The following is a 20194-nucleotide window of genomic DNA, read 5'->3' as shown; positions in this document are numbered from 1 at the left end:
GGTATAACTAAAATTGAAGTCTAGAGCATCCCTAAGGAGATGCTCAGAATTGGGCTGTGGCCAACCTCATACATTAAGTGGTTTTAACTTTGTTATTTTATTAAAGAAATGGAGTTCAGATTTATCACTTTGCATCAATAGCATGTGATCACCTGTTCTGTCCCAATTCCTCCGTACAATGGGACACACTCAAGTGTGTGACCCCAGGAGTTTATTGTCTAGACAAGATAAAACCAATAGGGTTTCTGTAAAGTTCTCCAATTTAAAGGGAAGGATATGACTGGTGTTTCAACTGAGGCAGTGGAGAAGGAGGACTGAGAGACGTTGGCAAAGATAATGGGATACAAAAATGGAAGAACACACATTACACATGGAATGGACGTTGGGCAGAAGTTATTTCTATAGGCAGCACTTCCTTTTGAAGAGATCAGAGGGCAAGAAACCTAGGTGGAGACATTGATGTAATATGGCCTGGAGCCTGAAGACATACTGGTCATGGGAGAACACCTGGCAAAAAGGTCCACGTGGGGTTAGGGCAGGCTGGAGGGGAAGGCCTCAGCTGAGGAGGGCAGACAGGGAAAGCACCCGGCCATGGCGTCGAAGAGGTGGGGAAGATCAGCCAGTGGAATGGAGAAAGAGCAAAGAGCAGGTGCTGTGTCCCCGCAGGCAGTGTGAAGGCAGCGGAGAGGAGCCCGGCCGGCCGGCGGCAGCGGGAGCGTCAGCGGCAGCGGGAGCGGGCCCGGGCGGAGCAGGCGGCGCTGCCGGCGGTGCCGGGGCAGCAGCAGCGCAGCGCCCCAGGGCGACGCTCCCCCTCTGGGCAGGTGCTCCCCGGCGGCCCTGGCGGCTCTTCCGGCCTTCCCCGCCACCCCCGGGGCCTTTCCGCCCCCTCTCCCGCCGGCGGGGTCCCTGGCAGCTCCGGTGCCAGCGCTGCCCCGGGTCACCCCCGGCACCGGCACCGGCGCCTGTTCTGCCTCAGCCCCTTCCCGCGGGCTCGGTGCGCCCCTGCCCGCCCCGCAGGGCGAGCGCTGCCCGGCCCGGGCCGACCCGGGAGCGGAGCAGAGACGGGAGCCACGCAAAGCACGGGCCCCGCGGAGCCTCCCGCGCCCACCCGCCACAGCCGCCCCGTGCGGGCGGGCTCGGAGGCGGCGGAGGCCGGGGGACCGGGAAGGAGCGGGGATGGAGACGGAGCTAGCCCGGGACAGCAGCCCCGGTGCCGCTCGGGCCGGGTCCCTCCCCGCGGGCCGGCCCGTGAGTGGAAAGTTTCCCCGGAGTGACCTCTCATAGTACGCGCCCGCTAGGAAATCTCATTCAAGTATTTTTGTCAATGGGGTGGGGGGGGGCATCCTGCTCCCCGGCCCCCGGCCCGGCTGACGTCACTGCAGAGGCGATAAATATCTGTTGATATAATTGGACGTGAGATTTGGGGTTGCGATAGCGAAACTCGGCCCATCGCCGCTCCGACGGGCCCCCATGATTTATTCAGCAGTAGATCGGGGCACGCAATCGGGCTGTCAGGGAGAGCGTCAGCTTATTAGGCAAGTTCTGCGTGATTCCAGGAGAGGGTCTAAGCTATAAAAATCCCGCGCCCCGGCTCTGATTAGTACCAAATCTGATCCCAAGTTCGCCAGGAGCCGGCTCCGAGGGAGAGCGAGAGGAAGGGACGCCGGGCACCGCCGAGTCCCGCCGCCGCCCGCCCTGCCCTGCCGCCGCCGCCGCCCCAGGTAGGTGCGCGGCCGCGCCCGGGCGCGCAGCGGATGCGCTGCCCTGCGCTGAGCGGGGCTGAGCGCCGCGTCCCGCGGGATGCGGGGACCTGTCCTGGCCGCACAGGGAGCGGGGAGGTGGGGAACGGGCCCCACAGCTCGTGGGAAGAGCCGCCCCGCCACAGGCACCCCACGCTCCCGCTCGCCCCGGGTGGGGGAAGAGGCGCGGGTGGCGAACACGGGTCGAAGCTCCGCAAGGGCTCAGCCCAGCCTGGTCCCCGGGAGCCGCTGCCGAGGCAGACCGGAGCCGCCCCGCGGGGCTGTTCCGCGGGGTTCTGCGGGGAGCGGCCGCCTCGACGGCGCGGGCGGACGGGCCGGGTTGTGCGGGGAGCCGAGGGGCGCAGAGCGGCGCGGAGCGGCGCGGAGCGGAGCGTTTCAGCACCGGGACAGCGGCGGCGGGGACGCCCCCTGCCCGGCCGCCCGCTGCCCTCCCCGCCGCTGCGGCTCGGCTTTGTAACCCAACCCCCGTCCCCCCTCTGCCCCCGCAGGTTTGGGCCCCGATCATGAAGATCCCGCTGCTGGTCTCCACGGGAATCCTGCTGGTCGCCCTCCTGCCCTGCCAGGAGTGCAGAGCTCTCAGCAAGAGCCCGGCACCCGCCCCTGGGGCTCTGCACCAGCCAGATTTCTTCCAGCAGCAGCAGCAGCGACAGCAGCAGCAAACTCTGCCCGTCCTGCTCCGCATGGGAGAAGAGTATTTCCTGCGCCTGGGCAACCTTCACAAGAGACCCCTTGGCTCTTTCTCCGCCTCCTCCAGCAGCACCAGCCACCTACAGCCCGAAGCCTCCGCCAGCAACTTTTTCCGGGCGGCGGTTCAACAGCTGCAGCAGCTGCCCGAGCGCTCGCCGGGGAACCGAGAGGACGGCGAAGCCGAGGGTGAGGCGGTGGAGAGGGAGAAGCGATCCGAGGAGCCCCCTATTTCTCTGGATCTGACTTTCCACCTCCTGCGAGAAGTCTTGGAGATGGCCCGAGCCGAGCAGTTAGCGCAGCAAGCTCACAGCAACAGGAAACTGATGGAGATAATCGGGAAGTGAAACGGCCCCTCCCCGCCTTGCCAAAGAGATTCCGCAGTTAGCACAAGAATAATTACACCGTCCGATGTACCATAGTGCTGCTCTGATGTCATCTCTTTATTTTTATATAGCTTTAAACCTAGAAGGGCGTACTCCGAACAGCCTCTGTCCCTTGACTAGCATGCACAACCGTGTACCAAGTGCAGAAACACGAGTGTCGTTTGTAACCTCCCTTACCTTTATTTATTTCTCCATTTCCCAGTTATTCTAGTGCCATCGCTACGTAGGGATGTGTGAGCATTGGAAGAAACGGTGCCAAGAAGACAGAAAACTTTTCTGTTGGGGGCAGGGAGGTGGGAGGGGGAATCTCTGTAAGCTACTTTCAATCCACTTTTTTTTCCTGTAAACATTTTCACAATAAAACATCTTTTCAGCGCTCGGTCGATTTGGTTGTGTAAGAGAATGTTTAATATTTATATTTTTAATAAAAGCTGCAAAGTAAAGATGCCTTGATAGACTTTCTTGCCTAGACGCCGGAGGGCTGCTCCGCCTCCCTCGGCGCTAACCGGGCAGGGGGCACCCATGGACACCCAGAGCCGCGCGGAGCCCTGGATGTCCCCCGGGGATGTTTCCCCATCCCGGGCAGCTCCGTCTCCGCGGGCTCTCCCGCAGGCGCGCCCCGATGCCGCCGGCCCCGCACGGGGTTCGCCCCGCCGCCGCCCTGGGCGCGGGCTGCTCCCGGGAACGGGGTGTCGAGGGCAGATCGGTGCCCCCGGAGCTGCCGAATCCCACCCCTGCAGCCCCCCGAGGGGGCTCCCTGCCTCCTGCCGCCGTGGCCGGGGTCGGGCGGTGGGAAAGCGGTGAGGCGCTCCCGCATCTCTTTTGCGTTTTCCCCGCACCCCAAAAGGGCAGGTTCCTCCCTGCTCCGGCTTCCCCCGTCCCGACGGCCGTGCCCGAGCGGAGTCCCTCCCAGGGACTTCTAGGGAAGCTGCAGTGGGTGTGGAGAAACTTCTCGGGAGGAGCTGGGGGAAATCTCCAGGACGACTGGGAGAAAATAGTAAACCCCTCACCCCGAACCAAATCCCAGGGAAAAGCTGCTCCAGCAGCCGGAGGCGATGCGGTGGCGGGGCTGGGCGGCGCTCGCTCGGGCTGTGCGAGCTCCAAAGCTTTGCGGAGCTCGCCTGTGCAGCCTCTGAAACTCTCGCAGGAGAGTTTTCCAGGGAACGTTCTCCATGGAAAACAGAAACCAGCGAGGGTCGGTAGCAACGGGTGTCCGGGACAGGGGCTGACCCCACACAGCCTGCTGACCAGTCTGCACTGCCAGCTCACCAGCCCTGCTGGGGCACAGCGCAGCCTTACAGCCCCACACAGGCCCCTGCCAAAACAGGGCACGGAGGGATTTGGGATTTGGGGATTTGGGAAAGATCCACATGTAACCCTAGTGCAGAGCTTGACACCTGGTCCCCTATGGCACCAAGCACTCCCAGCAGCTGCCAATCTCTTAAACACCACTGAGTGTTGACACCCTACTCTCAGTGAGAAAAACCACAGTGTTGCCTTCAGTACAGCTTGTAGAGCCTCTTTTAAGACACAAATTCGATTTCATTTGATGGCTCAACATCTGCAATGCACATGGAACAGGACAGTCAGCACCTACCTTTTCTACAGCACAGCACAGGGGCTTCAAATTAAACCTTGAGTGAGTACTTGTGGCCACCTTATTGCACCCTGGTTCCATATAAGAACATGTCCCCTTTTGTACACACCAATGGCTGAGAGGACATAGACACAGGTTACAGCTGGACAGACTGGGCAGCACTTCAGCAACTGCCCCACATACTCAGAGATGTGTGGAGGTCCTGGCCAGTGCTTTTGGTAAGTGTCTCTTCCTCACTCCTGCCATTGGGAATCTTCCTTACAATTGTGTTTCTGCAAGCGTCATCTGTTGTGGTTTAGTAGGAAGAGCAAGTGCAAAGGAAGAAATGGCAGCTTCCTCCTTCCCTCCCGTGTTCAGCCTCCGCAGCCTGGGAGGCACCAGTGCTGTTAGACACAACTCTGACTTGGGGCTGCCAAGGACATGATAGTGTCACTGAAGTCACCAGCACTGACAAGTGGGGACGCAGGAGGATACTGAGGAGAAACTCTGTTTTGGCAAAGGATGCTACTAGAGAATATCATACCAGCGTTTTAGCTAAGAACATTGGTGAAGTGTTTACACCTACATGGGGACGTGCCAACAAGTGAGTTACAAAACACTAGCAGTGCTCAGCCTAAAGCTGTAGTGATGCTTCTTCCCCCTTGGAAGTGAGAAAATATTGGAAAACACTCTGACTACAATACATAGAATAATCTGTCCCCATGCTCCCCTCCCTCTCAGGTCTGTCAGTTCAAGGGTATGGTGTGGAGGTCAGCTGAGTTCCCAGGAATGAAACCTGCTCGGATGCCCCTTCCCAGGCTGGTTTCTTTGCTGACTGCAGCCAGGCTGCCTGCGCTCACGGTCCTTCTGAGGAGAAGCACACCAGAAGCCAGCCAGAGTGAGTCATCACTCATTCAGGGAGTTCAGCCATGAGAAGGAGAAGACATGACGAGCCGGCTCGTCACCCCTCTCACTGCTCACGGGAGCTTCCTCCACTCGTCCTTGAGGGTATGGCTCAGAACCAGTCTGCAAAGGAAGGAAAGGCTGATCAATGGAAGAGGAAAATATGAATTAAAATCCATAAGACTTCACAACATGCAGGGAAACAGAATGAAGTGGGACAGAAGGGAAAAGGCAGGGAGCATGGAAATTTGGGAAGACAAGACTTCTAACACCAAAGAAGTCAGAGGCACTTTTGCCATGACAGTGTCTGAGGAAGGATTATGTTGGGTGAGCGTGTTTCATATGTGCAAAGGGCTTAGTCCTGATTTGGACCTCTGGAATATTATTGCACTGAAGGTGATAAATGCCTGTTCAGAAGTGATTCTGAGCCAGCTTGGCTTGTGTAGCTGGGCCTCCAGATTGATGTGAACCAGAGCCAAATGTTATTGCCAGTGCATTGCCACTCAAAATGATACTTGTTCTGCTGTTATGAAATCTGCCTTGGAAGTGTTTTCTTTTTTTTTTTTTCCCTTAAAATCTTCTAATATTTATTTCACTTTGACTCAGATGAGAAACAGGAAATAAATAACACAGAGATATAAACTTCAGTTTATATCCCTCTTTTTTTGCATAGGTATCCTACACTTACAGTAGAAGAAGGAATCTGGACATGTATACTGTAGCTGCTAATAAAAGGAGTTTCTAAAATTAGTTGAATATTTAACAGACCAGTGTAATAGGCAGAAATATTTTACTAGTTCCAGATCCCTTTGGCAAAGAATGAAGACTGCTTTGTGATAGGATCAGAAATCCTATCAAAGATAAATAAAAATGTGTGATTTGCTAGCTCCTTGTGTCTTCATCATTAAAACCACAACTTAACTTGCAATATACAGGATTTTTTCCCCTTGTATTCCTAGACGCACACATACGTTATTGTGCATTCCTAAAATTAAACCAGCCACGCTGCCAGACTTCTTTGTGCAGCTTACTTCTTCTTTTTTAGCTTACTTTGGAAACCTCAGCATGATCTCAGGTGAACTATTTGATGTCAACATACTACTCAATAGAGGGCAAATGACAAAGTAGCGTCCTCTGAATTCCAGCATCTCAGTCATTTATAGAATTGTCCTAATCCAGAAAGTTACCTAAGCAGTGTTGCTAATAGATACATCCAGCAAGAAACATTGAAGCAGGGATGCTTTTGAGGAACTGAAGCATGGGATGGATGATTTTATTAAGCATTTTTGTAAGTACTTACTGTTAAAGTATACTACAATAGAGTAAGTAAGAACTAGTGGTGTGTTAAGCATAAATTAGCTGTTGGGCTTCATTCCAGTTACTACCTATTTCAGTGTCATCAACAAACAAGACAGCATGAAGGTATGAAAATAAATAGATCCCTGTTTCTTTATTTATATCTAATTACAGTTCACAGTGCCATTTTTATTAATATCCTTGATTGCTCTAAATTGAAACAGCCCTATTAATTTCAATGAAATATTATCTGAGAAACTGCTTTACTATTTGAAATGTGGACCAATCTTTGACTTAGATTCATATTTTCAAAGCAAGGCACTCATGGCGACTTACTGCAAAACCCAAACAGGCATCTCGCAGATGAAAATAGCTTTTGCTTGCTAACTTTATGATGTGTTTTATGGAGACCACAAGCATGGTGAAAACATGGGAGAAACAACTCTCTACTTGAGTGCAAAAGCCCATTTCCAGCAATGCTGCTGAGAAGGGCTGTCTCCCAGGCTCATGCAAAAGATGGCAAAGAATTGGGCCCAGGAGGCCAGATCTTCAGCTGAAGGCAGGTAACTAAGGAGCAGGATTATAGAAGATCTGCCTCTCAGCCCTGGAAAGTGTTGATTGCAAATCTTTCAACCTGACTACAGTAAATACATGGCTCTGAATTATAAGGCATTGGAGCTCTCTTCATCTTGGTAGATGCAGGAGCATAGGTGGTTTATTAGTCTTTTGTGATGCTGAAAACTTTGCCTTTGTTTTTGGAAGGGCAGTCAGAGTGCCTGGACTAGCTAAGAGTAATTTTGAATCTGGCTGTACAATTTTGTGCACCAAGCCCTCAGGAGTGTGTGTAAGCAGATATGGTTCCTCACTTCTCACCTGTAAAAGAATAGGACTGCCAAAAGGTTTAAAACACAATTCCTGCTTGCTTTTTTTTTTTTTAATTTTAATCCACACTGGTACCTTGCCATAAAGGAAGGCTTCCTTTAGCACTTTCACTTGCTATTCCAACCAGCCACTATCCACAAATTTACAGTAAATCAAGACTAACTTTGAAGCAAAGAACTATCTATGAGTTTAAAGTTATGTTCAGTGTTTCATAGGATTTGGACCCAATATATAAGAAGAAATAAAGCACAATGCAATGACTTAGACTGGTAAGCTGACTGCATAACCCTGTTAACCAGCACTGCTCCTACTGCATTTCAAGCAAAACAATCTTTGTCTGCATCACTGCCAAAACTATATTTCATAATGTGTTAACTCCTTCATATTTTGCTGCGATGACATCTTCCTGTGTCAGCAAAACAATGTTAGAACTCCAACACATTCCCACTGGGTTTGGCTGGGTGAAGCATTTGCTCCCTGCACCTTGCTGCGCTCAGCAGGCTGCTAGTCTGCAATACCTCCATGTGCCTTTCCAAAACCAATCATTTTCCATCCCGCCCAGCTAGGAGTGAAGCAAGCACAAAACTGACAGTAGGGACATTACTTGGCTTTTAGGCTTGTGTTTTCACACCTGTGACACTTCAGTGTTTGTCTCTGAATCACACAGTGACTGAGCTCTGCTCTCTTCTTGTAAAACAAGAAAACATCAAAAGGTGCCAGGAGGAACTTTTTCCATATTATTAAGTCCATTCTTCCCTTCCAACAGAGGTGACACAACTCAGAGTTATACAGTGTGCTAGAATTGTCCAAGAACAAAGCTTTCAGCTGTAGATTTTACAGAAAAAGACCTGGTTTGAACCAGGTTGTGATTGTGAAAGACAGTGCAGAAGCAGGTCATTGGGACTGAGGCATCTGACCGCTCTGTAAATCCCTGTAATCTCATGCTGGATTATCTTGCTCTCCCTGTTACTGCAACCCTATTCTGCTCCCAGAGGAAAGCTCAGTGCTGAACATGGCACAACCCTGGCCACATGCCTTTAAGACAGTCCAGATTCAACACTTCATTGTGTCTGTCCATTGCTATTAGGTAACTTGTCAAGCTTCTACCTGAGCTTTATCTTTGCCTTGGCGATCTCCTGGGTAGGACTTGTTTTTCACATTACTAGAATAACAAGTCCCAACCCTTTGGGCCCCTAAAAGTAATAAGGAATAACTAAAGGGTTTACCTCAGTTTACATTCATCACATTAGGCCAATGCTGAGAGAGTGCTGAATACTTACACTTTGATTTATGTTTTCCCTTGTGGTGTTGAGTGACATCAGATAGTGCTTTCAATAAGCACCAGGAATTTTCACCAGGCCAGCTCATGAAGTGGGGAGAGAAGTATACCATGCATGACTGATGGTTGGTTTTGTTTTTCCCATAAGCAAAGTCCAGGCTGGAGTTTACATGCCAGTTCTATGGAGGTGCTGAGCAACCACAACTCCCACTGAGCAGCCATTCAGCACTCCTCAGCATCTGGCACGCTAGAATTTGCATGAATAAACAGCATAAGGATCTCAGAGTTGAGCCTGATGAGTCGTTTCAAAGTTGCAAATATTCAGCATCTTTCAGTATTTGCTTCCTTAAGCAGGACTCTACGTAAATCTGTATTAGGTTCTTGTAAAAAAGGGTGTGGAGATGAGGAAAGAGGTCGGTGGGATGGTTTGTCATAACATTTTCATTTATTAGGTCCCAGCAGTTATCTAGTTTATGCTAGGAGAAAATATGTAGTTTAGGCCTTTTATATATTTGAAATACAGTGAAGTCTGTATTTGAAATGTGTGAAGTCTACACATTGATTTCTGCTTTACCAGCACTAACCTCAGCAGCCTTTAGGTACAAAGGCTGGGATCTGTATTGACAAACTTTAGTCATCCAGAAACAAGATATCCACTCAAGCAAACTCTGTTCATCCCCTCTAATGGGAGTGATCAGAGAAAGGCACAACCAGAGGGTGATTTGTCCCATGTTCAAAGACATGGATTGCACTCTGGAGGTACCTGTTTCACTCTAGTGACTCCACACACACTCTGGGTGACTGGGTTGGACTACATCTGGCTTTTAAGCAATTATACAACAAAGATTCCAGCCAAGTATTTCAGGATATTAAAACACTCCGTGATAGGAATTCAGAACTTTGACTGCAGTATTATTTTTTGAGATCACAAACTCCTAAATTTAGGAAGTCAGAAGGAAAGGTGAAGGGCTGAAAGGCTTCATAATCTACTTTAATGTTGATGGATGAGGCAGTTGGTTACAGCCTATGTGAATATTTTCTGGATCAACAATGCCACCCAAAGCAGGTTCTGCCCCTTGGGTCCCCATTCACCTCTTCCTGCTTTGGTTCCATGGTTCACTGTCCTTTGAAGGACTGTACTAAGAATGGGAATGTCACTGGAACAACATCTTTTTTTTTTGCCTTTTTTTGAAGTGAAGGAAGATATTTTTAAACCTGGATCATTTGAATGATTTGATTTCAGCACTGCCCAACAAACAGCTGCCTCAGCACAAATGCCCTGTAAGTGGTGGCATCTGGGAAGCAATAAGAGGCAGGGCCATTTGGCAAAAAACTCCTGAATCACCTTTTCTGCCAGAGGAAAAACTGGATCCACACCCTTAGAGGCACATGCACTACCCAGTGCCTTTGCTGCCTCCTCTTTATCCAGCAAGAGAGCAAGGGTGTGAATTTGTTAGAAAGTGCTGGTCTTGGAGAGAGAAGCAGTGAAAATACAGGTTTCTTGCTTCCAGGGTTTCTGTAGCCTCAGAAAATGAGCTAGAAATTAAATTTAATTCCCATTTTTAGCTGGCTTGTTTAGAAACAACCCCCAATGTTGACAAGAACGGGCATGATTAAAAAATGCTAGCTGGTTGCAAAGCAATCACAGAATCTGTAGGCTATGTTTGTCTGCCTCAAATGTCAAGTGTTGCACTGCTGGCACTCAACACTTCCAGGCAGCGGAAACAAAGGGAGCACAACAGGTTATTTTTAAATAGTTTAAACTTTAGTTCAAGCATTTTGTTTTCATATTTTTATGCAGTCTAGCTCCTTCAACACAACACCTGGCAGCTGTCACGTATATCACAACAATATTGTTTCAAAGCTAAGGGGCTGCTTATTTTGCATGGATCTTTTTTATCAGTGGAAATCAACAGAGCATTCTCCAAAATATTTGTTACAATAACCTGCCACAGAAATACATAAGGTAGCAGTCAAAATTATATGCACAGACAAGCTCCATCAGACACAGAATTAGACATATCACTCTCTTAATAGTGGTCAGCAATTAATTTTAAAAGTCCATTGGGAGGAAATGCCTTTCTTCAAATGATCATCACTATATTACAGTTAACATTATATGGACAATGTTTAATGCAGAGTCTCTTACATAATGATCTCAAAGTGATAAAATATATTTCAGAGGAAAACAGCCCAACTGGCTTATTTTGGTATAGGTTCCATGCATCTCCCACGGGACATGGAAGTCCAGACACTTGAACCTGTGGTGGAAACTGCATTAGAGCATGGTGTGGGAGAGCAGCTTTCTTCTCAGCATTACTTGGGACAAATGACATACAGTTCACCTATAAAAGTCACCTATTTTTTTCATAACTCAAGGAAGAAAAGGCAGAAATAACATATTTGTGTAATATTTGACCCATTGCTGCACCTCATTGATCCAACTTTTTATTGAGAGTAATTAACTACATATTTGCATGAAATCTAGTCCTCCTACTGGGCAGGAAAATGAAGGAAACCCAAGAGGAGAGTCTTAAATACACATGAATATTAAGGCTGCGTGATCAGAACAGTCTGTCCTGCATTTATCCACACCATTTTTCATTCCTCTAGGAGTGAAGGTTTTTTGGGACCTCCTGATCAATAAGCCTTTACCATTTCTGCTCACTTGCAGCCCTGCTGGAGAGCTCTCTAGCCAATGAAGGATCCTATTGAGAGGCTGCAGGAGTAAGTGCTGGTCACGTACTACACACTGGTCACCAGTGCCAGGAAGCTACTCATGAATACCAGCTCTTCCCTCTTCCTCCTACTGCTGCTTTGTCACACAAATAGATAGGAATTCAGATTAACAAGTTTAATGTGAAGTAAAGACCTTCCAAGAACTTCTCCACGGCAGTAATCAATCTAATCCGTGTTGTAGAAACTTTGCTATTAGCTTTCAGGGAGAAGTGGAAATATAGGAGTGGTTTAACGTCCTGTCTCTGTCAGGCAGAGACAGACTTTGCTTTGACTAACGTGGACTTTTGTATTTCAAAGCTTTTTCTCCCTCTGCAAACGGTACTTTTGGAAATCCAGTGAATGACACAGTGATAGTTCAGGCTGTGATTCACCCTGGAGCTCCATTTGTGGGATCAGATAACAGAGCCAGCATAGCTTTGAGGTGTGTAGACACACACATCCCATGCTTGGAGGCTCATCCCAGGCTGCTCACATTGTGAGTAACTGATTGCCCTAGGCTCTCTTAAGCCTGCAGGGGGTGAGAGTGGTGTTTGTGAGCTGTGGGCACAGCACAGCTTCTCTGAGAGAAAAAAAAAGTGGAGATTAGGGACAAAAACCCAGATTGTCAGCTAAAGCAACCTGTTGCCATTCCTTAAAGCCACCACATAACAGAAGAAGAAAGTCTTGGCCACAGTTACAACATTTTTTTTCCCTCATCAGCTATTGCTGCTACCACTTTTTCTTTGTGTGCTCGTTTTTCCATGTCTCCAGTTGCCTGAATCTGCTCCTTACTGCAACCACAGCAACTGAAGCTGTTATCCAAGCTCTGACTCTGCTCCAAAACCCCAGAATTGCTCAGTGAGTAGCACTGATTGCCCAGATGGGTGTCTGTCATGTCAAATCTCACTTTGTAATCTCTGCTTGCCCGTTAGCAGTGCTGGCCTGCTTGCACAGCACTCAGCCAAGTGATGAGCAAGATATTAAATCAAGTTTCCTTCTGTCCATCTCATACTGTTCCCAGGCGAAGTCCAGGCTGTGATAAATTCTGCTCATGGAGCTCTGGATTCAGTCACAGTTATTGACCAGGTATTGACAGGGCATGGAGTACAGATTGCAGTCACTGTCACCAGAGGCAAGCTTGGAACTGACCTGCATCTGGGCAGGCACCAGCTCAATTTTTCTTTAAAAAGAAAATCATTTATTCTATAAAGTTAAATTTTTGAATTTGTGCATCAATATAAAAATGAATGTATTTTAAAAACAAATATTTTGCCAGATGTTGAAGAGGTTCATCAGCACTAATGGGGGAAATGACAGCTATATTTTCTCGGCAAGGCATTTTGTAATAGAATAAGTCATACAGCAAGTGTTTCATCATGAACAAAAACCACTTCTGTGAACAGAAGTGCTGAGCCAGGAGTGTTCTGAGTGACTGATCTGTATTTCGATCACCACCTTCAGTGGCCGAGACAGACTCAGGCAGATTTTATAGGGTGCTCTCTAAATTGAAAAGAGCAGTAAGAAATTCAGATCACCTATCCCCCAGGACTGTGAGCTCCTCATTGTCTGCTCAGTCAAAGGCATGATGTCTCTGTTTGAACATGGTTTGAACATTTCAGCACCTCTTGGCTGGCAGCCAGGGATAACAGGTTTTTTTAATTAGTCACTGGCCTCTTACTTAATGACCTGAGGATTATTGCAAAGATGCCAGGAATATATATCACCTGAAAAGAGATACAAGATTGAATCATCACTCTTTGATATGTCTGTCTCCCCATTTTCCATTTTATTTTGGTTGCACATGGTCTTTATCTCCATTTTAGTCCCCCTGGTCTTTATCTCCATTTTAAAAGCCCAGCAGGTGGGCACTGCAGGGTGCTGCAGCCCAGCCCCAGCCTGCTCACAAGCCTGGAAACCCTGCAAGGGGAAGGATACCCTTCCCAAACATAGGGGTTCAGGCCCAGTTAACTAATTACCACCACTGGGATTTTCAATCAGCTAGGCTGGAATTTAAATGTTGATCCATCTCTAATGCTTACAGGATACCAGTGCTGCATTCCAGAGGTGAGTGAGTGCTGCACTGAAAGCCTGGCCTGTCTCAAGGCAGTAAGATAACTAAGCAAATATCCCAAAAGCAGATGGTTTGTGTAGTTGTGACATGCATCTACCACAATGTGATGTAAACCAGTAACAGTTCATCCATGATTAAAAAGTATTTTTTCTTTACATTCTATTTTCTTTTCCAAACTCCTTAACAATGAGCAGAACAGGTGATGCTTGGAGGAGGAGGCTGAATGGAGGTAGATTTCAGTATTTAAATGAGCTAGTCACAGAAAGACAATGTCTAGGTGAGCATGGCTTTGTATTAATTTCAACAGGAAAAATAATTTTGTCCAAACTGTCATTGTGGAGATCCTTTTACTAGTAATAGACTGAAAAAAAATGAAATATCCATAAATCAGATGGTATCTATGACTCACCAGACAAACAGCAGAGCAGACTATTTGAGGGAAAACTTCAGGTGAAGTATTTGCCACTCATATTAATTATGAGAAACTGTTGTCTGAAATCTGGTCTTAATGCATTGCCCTCACGACTCATCACTGCTGTCTCTGAATCACCCAGATAATTCTCAAAATTAAGGGAGAGGGAGGTGTTAAAAGAGGAACAATCAAGACTTTGCTGATCTCCTCCGCATGTATTGCCAAACTGAGGGGAAAAAAATTCACCTGAAGTACAAAGTCAAGAAACAAAATGGAAATTTACAGGCAAAATTTACCACCAACTGAACATCAGCCTGAATGGCCACAAATGTAGCTGCTATCACTGAGTCCCAACTCACTGAGTCAAGCTACAGAGAAGCAAAGGCAGAATTTCCTGATTGTTAACTGAGTTTCTTGCATCTAATGTTTGTTCAGGTACAGGAATGCTCCACTCCACTCCCCCACCCCCCCCCCCCCCCACAGTGAAATTTAAGAGATGTGAAATTTAAGAGATGTTTAGGAAGAAGATTGAAATAGAGTTTGATTTGGGCTTCTACACCAGCTGATTCAAGGGTCTCCTACAAAAAGCTCAGCTTCATGGAGGACAGATGACTCATTTTCATTCAGTCAAACCTTGCAGATATTTTCTAATGGTACAGGAATAAACTCACCAATTTTCCACCTAAGGAAAGGTAAAATACAGATATATAAAGACCTAGATAGCAAATATCAAGTTGACTTTTGCTGTCTGCAGTCCTGGATCTTTCATTAGCACTAAACACCCTTGTTGCAGGGAGCAGAGAGCCTTTGCAGCAGCAGCTGGTGTCTTGGAAGAGAGCTACCTGGGCCATGCCCGTGGCTGATGCTAATAAACTTCTTGTTCTGCTCTGGGGGAAACTGTGGGAAGGTGTGTTGGGAATGGAGACCCTTTCTTAGCCCCATTCCTGCAAGATCCAGCCTCACAAGACTGCCTCCTCTTGACCAAGAAATCCCTCTTGGGACAGCTGGCTTGAAGTGGGTGCTTGTCTTCCTCACCTGAGCACATTGGCAAGAATGAGTTTCCAATTTGGTGAAGAGAACATTTCTTATTTGTGTTCTGCTGCCATGCTTGTGCAAACACTCCAGAGCAGCACTGTGCTAAAATGTGGGACCATGCCTTTTGTACCCTGATGGAAAAGTGGAGGTATGTGAACAGAGAGCACAGTGCAATCTCTTGGCCTTATTGTGGCTTTCAATGATCTTATTTTGTCCATGTTGTCTGCACATTGACATGACAACCAATCAGCTAAAACTTAGCTAAATACTGACTTCTCTGATGTGATTTAAAGATGTTTCATGGGAAAAAAAAAAAAAAGAAGGATCACCAGCTGAAATTAAAGTATTCAGCAGCAGGGCAAAGAGAACTACAGTACATGAATACAGAGAAGACTGTCCTTATGGTAATTCTGGCAGATGGCATAAGGTTGCAAGAAAGTAATAGAAAATTTTAAAACTAATGAAACAAGATTAGCATAGGCCATTCCATTAGTATTTCTCCTCCCAAACAGTTCAGTCCTGATTATATTTTATATCCTCGTGGAATTAAAGAACTGTACTTGCTGCCTGCGGAGGGAAATTAGATCAGGCTACTGTTTGTGGATGATTAACTTGCATTTCATTTCAGACTAAATGTATATACACTGGAGTCCTTTGGAGCCACAGACAGACTCTTTTCTTTTCTGAATTTGAGCAACGGGATGCAGGGTCCAGTACTTCATTTTAGCTGAAATAAAATGGGTAACCACACACAGAGCCAAACCAAGACTTTAATGAATGCTCACAAATTTATATGGTTTCACTCCATGAAAGATGTTGCCGACAAAATATGATCAGGGAAAGTTGTGGGACTCTGTTTCTCCCTGCTGTCTGTGTCACCCAGCACTAATACAGCCCTCCCCATGGAGCCAAGGCAGTTCATTGATGCTATTCCTGCTCCCCATGCTGTAATCATTTGCTGCTGGTTGTCATCTCCCGAGGCTCAGATCTCCCCAGCTTCAGACACCGAGCAGGGGCAGCTGGGCTGGGAGCAATGTCACCTCACGCTCAGCAGGCAGGTGGGACGGGTGCCCAGGGACAAGCAGCAGCTGCTGCTGAACTTGCTCTGACTGGAGATGCCTCTCTTTCTCTGTCAGAGGCAGAAGCAGCCCGTGGTGACCACACTGCTGACTTAGGCACTCCCCAAAGGAGGATGAAGCTGTCTGATGCAGAGTTACCTATTTTGTTCATGCTGAATAATCTTCTCTTGGCCTTTCTTACACCAAACAATCTGCACACTTGTGGGCTATGGGTCTTGTTGCCTTATCTCTGCTCTCACACTCTGGAGGAAATTTAGAGATGCATCAATACAATTTCTTAGAGTGACATGACCCTTAAATAAAGTAAATGTTGGGAATTAATAGGGGAACTGATCTCTTTTTGCTGCTGAAAAACAACGAAAACCCTATTGGTGCATTCTGTTAAAAGAGCCTGAAAATAAATTATATGCTGCTCTTATGATGAGAGTAATGCAGGTTTATATTATTATTTTAAATAATCATACAGTTATTCAAAGTAATTTTGTTATTTGGCTTTTGGGGCTTATCACACAAAGGAACAAGGGCAGTGACCTGATCTTTCATATGAAAAATGAAGACACATAAACTGTCTAACCAGACACCTCACTATGCATGGAGAATAAGACCATTTTTATGCAAATAGAATCTGAGACCAAAATGTCTTTTTCCTTCACCTCCTTTTTACTTCATTATTAAATAAATCATAAAGATGTCACTAGAGACCACACAGAAAGAGGTCTCGAATAGTAGAAATAAGAGCTTTCTGCCTTTATCTATTTTCAATTTTAAAAGGTATTCTGAATTTAAAAAATAGGGAGAGGGGAAAAAAAGCATGGTGCTCTTCAAATGCCTGATTTCCCAGGAATAAAAACAACCTCTATGTCCTTTAGTAATAATACAAGTTTTCAAAACCAAGCACAAGTAAATGAAGATTAAACTATGGTCCATGAACTTAATTGAGATTCACATCATCCAATGCTCTTCAAATTCAAATTACTACCAGACAGTGAATCTTTTTGGCTAATTTATGCAACTAAAGTTTAGATGATAACTTCTTCCCTCTCTCTTTTAATTATTTTAATTGAGAGTTATTCTTCAGTCATAGTGCTGGAAGTTCTGCACACAAAAGCTGAATAATAATTTGTCACTTTTCGTAGATGCTCCATATCATGTACAATGCTGAGACCACAGTGCAGAAAGTGAGCAGGGAAAACCAATCATCTTTGTGTTGAAGAATAGATTAACACTGAATTTGTCTGCCATTTGAGCAAATACCCAAAGCTAACTACAGCTGGTTTGAGTCAGGTTTTTGGTTTTCAGTAAACAACATTGAATATCCTGTTATAATACAGAATTCTCTGTAGATCAGTCATATCACACTGAAAATTGAACACACATGTATGTCTTACCTAAGGGGGGCACAAATTTGGAGCTGGAAGATAGTCATGGATATTGTCTACCAAAAAAAGGGTTACTCCAGAAGAGATGTTAAGGAATAGTTAAGGTTTAGATTACAGAGTTTGTATTTGGGACAACTTCATTTGGTAGTGAAGTTCTTAGTCCTTGACCTTGTGGATATTTCAGCTCTTAATGTGACCTAAGGAAAAAAAGCCTTTGTCCAGATTGGGTGGGATTCCTGTAAATGCTTCATTTCAGGGCCATGATTGCTGCTCCATGCTCACTGGGAATGTGGGAGAGATAGCTTTGAATGGCAGTGGGACGTGAAGGGAATGTGGGGTGTGCTGTGTGAGCTGGGGTGTGAAGGACCCTTTCCAATATGTTCATGGGGACCTCTGGAGAGTGGGGCTCGAGCCATCCACCCAAGGGAGCACAGGTGATTTGCTTTCTGTGGTGATCCTGGCAGCAGGATTATTCAGTGGATTTGTCTTCCTGACCTCAACCCTTCTGATGCGAATTATTACTCTCCAGCTCTTCCTCCCCTACTTGTTGGACTGAACAAGCTTGGTATTCTTCATATCTGTCAATCAACAGATTCTCCATCCTGCTGGTCATCTGAACAGCAACTGAAATACAAGCCCATATATCTGCAAGAGTAAATGTCTCTTTTCACTTTGAACCAGGGAGATGCAATATTTAACCATGCAGGAGTAAGCTGAAGGGTGGCATTTGTGATGAGGAAGAAATGATTTAGGCAGCTCGTGTTGTGAACTAGCATGATGTCTTTGGATAGGAAGAAAGGGGAAAAGTCCTTTAAAGCTATAGAGGAACATCACCAGATACACTATTTGAGCTGTTAGTTAGTGGTAAAATGAAATATTTCCTACCCATGAAAGTACAAATCATGTATTGAATCAGATTCCAAAGACGATGTAGTATGATAAGAAATGCCAAAAGTGTTATGCAGAATGCTAACTCCTGTGAGAAAATAAGAAGAGTGCTTCACCAGTGTTGTCATCACATGAAGTACTCATTATCACTATGTTCTGTCAGAAAGCTCTGTTTCCACAGCACTTTTCCATGATATACTTTAATTAGAGGAAGGGAGTAAATACAGTGATGTGAAGAACATCAGCTGGGGTTAAAAAAAAAAAAAAAGGGAATATAGCACTTCAGAGTGGGTTGAGTAAAATCACATGCAGGAAAAATACAAAGTTGAAGTTCACATAGCTGAAAATGATCACTGCCCCATGACAGCAGTCATTTCCTTTGTGACATAGACACATCTCAGCTCAGATCCTTAAACCTGATCACAGCATCATCTCATGGCATCACTCTCACTCAGGCACTCTGCTCTTTCTATTCTTCTGCACATTTCTGCTTCTTGTGCTTTCCTATCTCTTGCTGTGTCTCCGGCCCATTGGCAATCTCATCCTCAGCTGTTTCCCCTGCTCCTTTCTCCCACATCCCCAGAACCATGAGCTACTCTACTCAACATCTTCCTCCTCCTTCCAAAATGCCAGTGTCACCTGTGATCTGGGAAAATAGTGAGATGCTGTTGTTTTTCAGACAGTTGCCCACATCAAACACAAGTTTTGTTCCTTTTCTTCTTGGTGGGCCTGAGGGACACAGACCTCACTTAGGCAAGCTCCCAGGAAATTAACCTAGTACAGAACTTACCTACCTATGGTGAGGTTAGGCTGCCTGGTCATCAGTGTAACTGATAAAAGGAAACAGCTCTTAGGAAAGCTAAGAGGAGACAATAAGTTTCACTGTGAATTTACTTGTTGCCAGCTCATTTTGAGTATACATAAGAAAAAAATGTCAGAGTAGATTTGATAATTTTAAAGTACTTTTCGTTTTAATTCCACTCAAATATTCCCAAATAAAACCCTGACTTGAAAAATAGCCACTGAAATTTAGTGGTCAGATGTTGCTTTTGTTAAGAAAGTCAGCAAAGTCAGCCACCACATTTAAGTATCATTGACTGAAATCTCTAGCAGAAATTCCCCTTTTATCATATCTCTGTTAATTCCTTCTCTTAACTTTTTGCCTGGAACATGATTGTTTATCTATTGTCATACAATTGCAGCCTATATAGCTGCTTATGTATGCTATATACTCATCTCCAGACTTAAAGGAAACAGCATGAAATACTTAATATCCACTTTTTCTTTCTCTCTCTCACAGACACAGACACACAATCTCCTCTCATTGCACACATACAGGTAATTGCTTTGTTAAAACATGCAGCTAGGACCTGTAAATTACTATGGTTTGTTTTACAGTGCTGCTCATGGGCTGGTAACCAGACACTGGAGCAGGACCTGGTGTAGTGTGCAAATCCTTGCACAGCTCTCTCAACTCTGTTCCTTGTGTCTTTGGGCCATGTGGAGTTTGTATACATGTGCTGAAGGAGGATTATTCAAATTCAGGTTATACCAATTCTAATATTGTAATTTTAAGGAAAACATCCTGCTATACTCAACACATCAGTATCTGTTATCCCATCATGCTGCTGAGTGTCTAACACTGAACTGAAATGTATTTTCTTCACGCGCTCTTTTAATCGAGTCTCAAGAATCCTTGGAGCAAACCCTCTGCCACAGATCTGAACCCAGGAAACCACACTCCTTACTGAGAGGCAACCAACAACGCAGGAAGGCTCTGGGTGTTTGCATAGCTTCATGTTCACATGGGGAAGCACTCCAGGTGCAGCCACAGAGGTGCGGAAGG

The 20194-nt window shown here is 46.2% G+C and overlaps 2 protein-coding genes across 4 annotated transcripts in view; one reads left to right on the top strand and one right to left on the bottom strand.

Moving 5' to 3' along the window:
• The first annotated feature begins 1405 nt into the window (after positions 1 to 1405).
• On the top strand, positions 1406 to 3215 carry CRH (corticotropin releasing hormone). The gene is made up of 2 exons (XM_005479344.3): positions 1406 to 1721; positions 2249 to 3215. Exon 2 carries the CDS (start codon positions 2264 to 2266, stop codon positions 2789 to 2791), a length of 528 nt encoding a protein of 175 aa, XP_005479401.2. The 5' UTR covers positions 1406 to 1721; positions 2249 to 2263; the 3' UTR covers positions 2792 to 3215.
• The window catches only part of TRIM55 (tripartite motif containing 55), a 37757-nt gene continuing 20132 nt past the window's right edge, over positions 2570 to 20194 (bottom strand). For 2 of the 3 annotated variants that reach the window (XM_026790713.2, XM_074551766.1), the window contains one exon: positions 2570 to 5432. In XM_026790713.2, coding sequence (XP_026646514.2) covers positions 5313 to 5432 — 120 coding nt within the window. In that variant the 3' untranslated portion in view covers positions 2570 to 5312. Of the gene's footprint in view, positions 5433 to 18345; positions 18437 to 20194 lie in introns of all 3 variants that reach the window. The other variant, XM_074551756.1, reaches the window with a different exon arrangement.

Source organism: Zonotrichia albicollis, chromosome 1 (genome assembly GCF_047830755.1).
Source record: "Zonotrichia albicollis isolate bZonAlb1 chromosome 1, bZonAlb1.hap1, whole genome shotgun sequence".
Lineage (NCBI taxonomy): Eukaryota > Metazoa > Chordata > Aves > Passeriformes > Passerellidae > Zonotrichia > Zonotrichia albicollis.
Note: the sequence above shows the minus strand (reverse complement) of the source record. Positions and strands in the feature narration are given on the sequence as shown.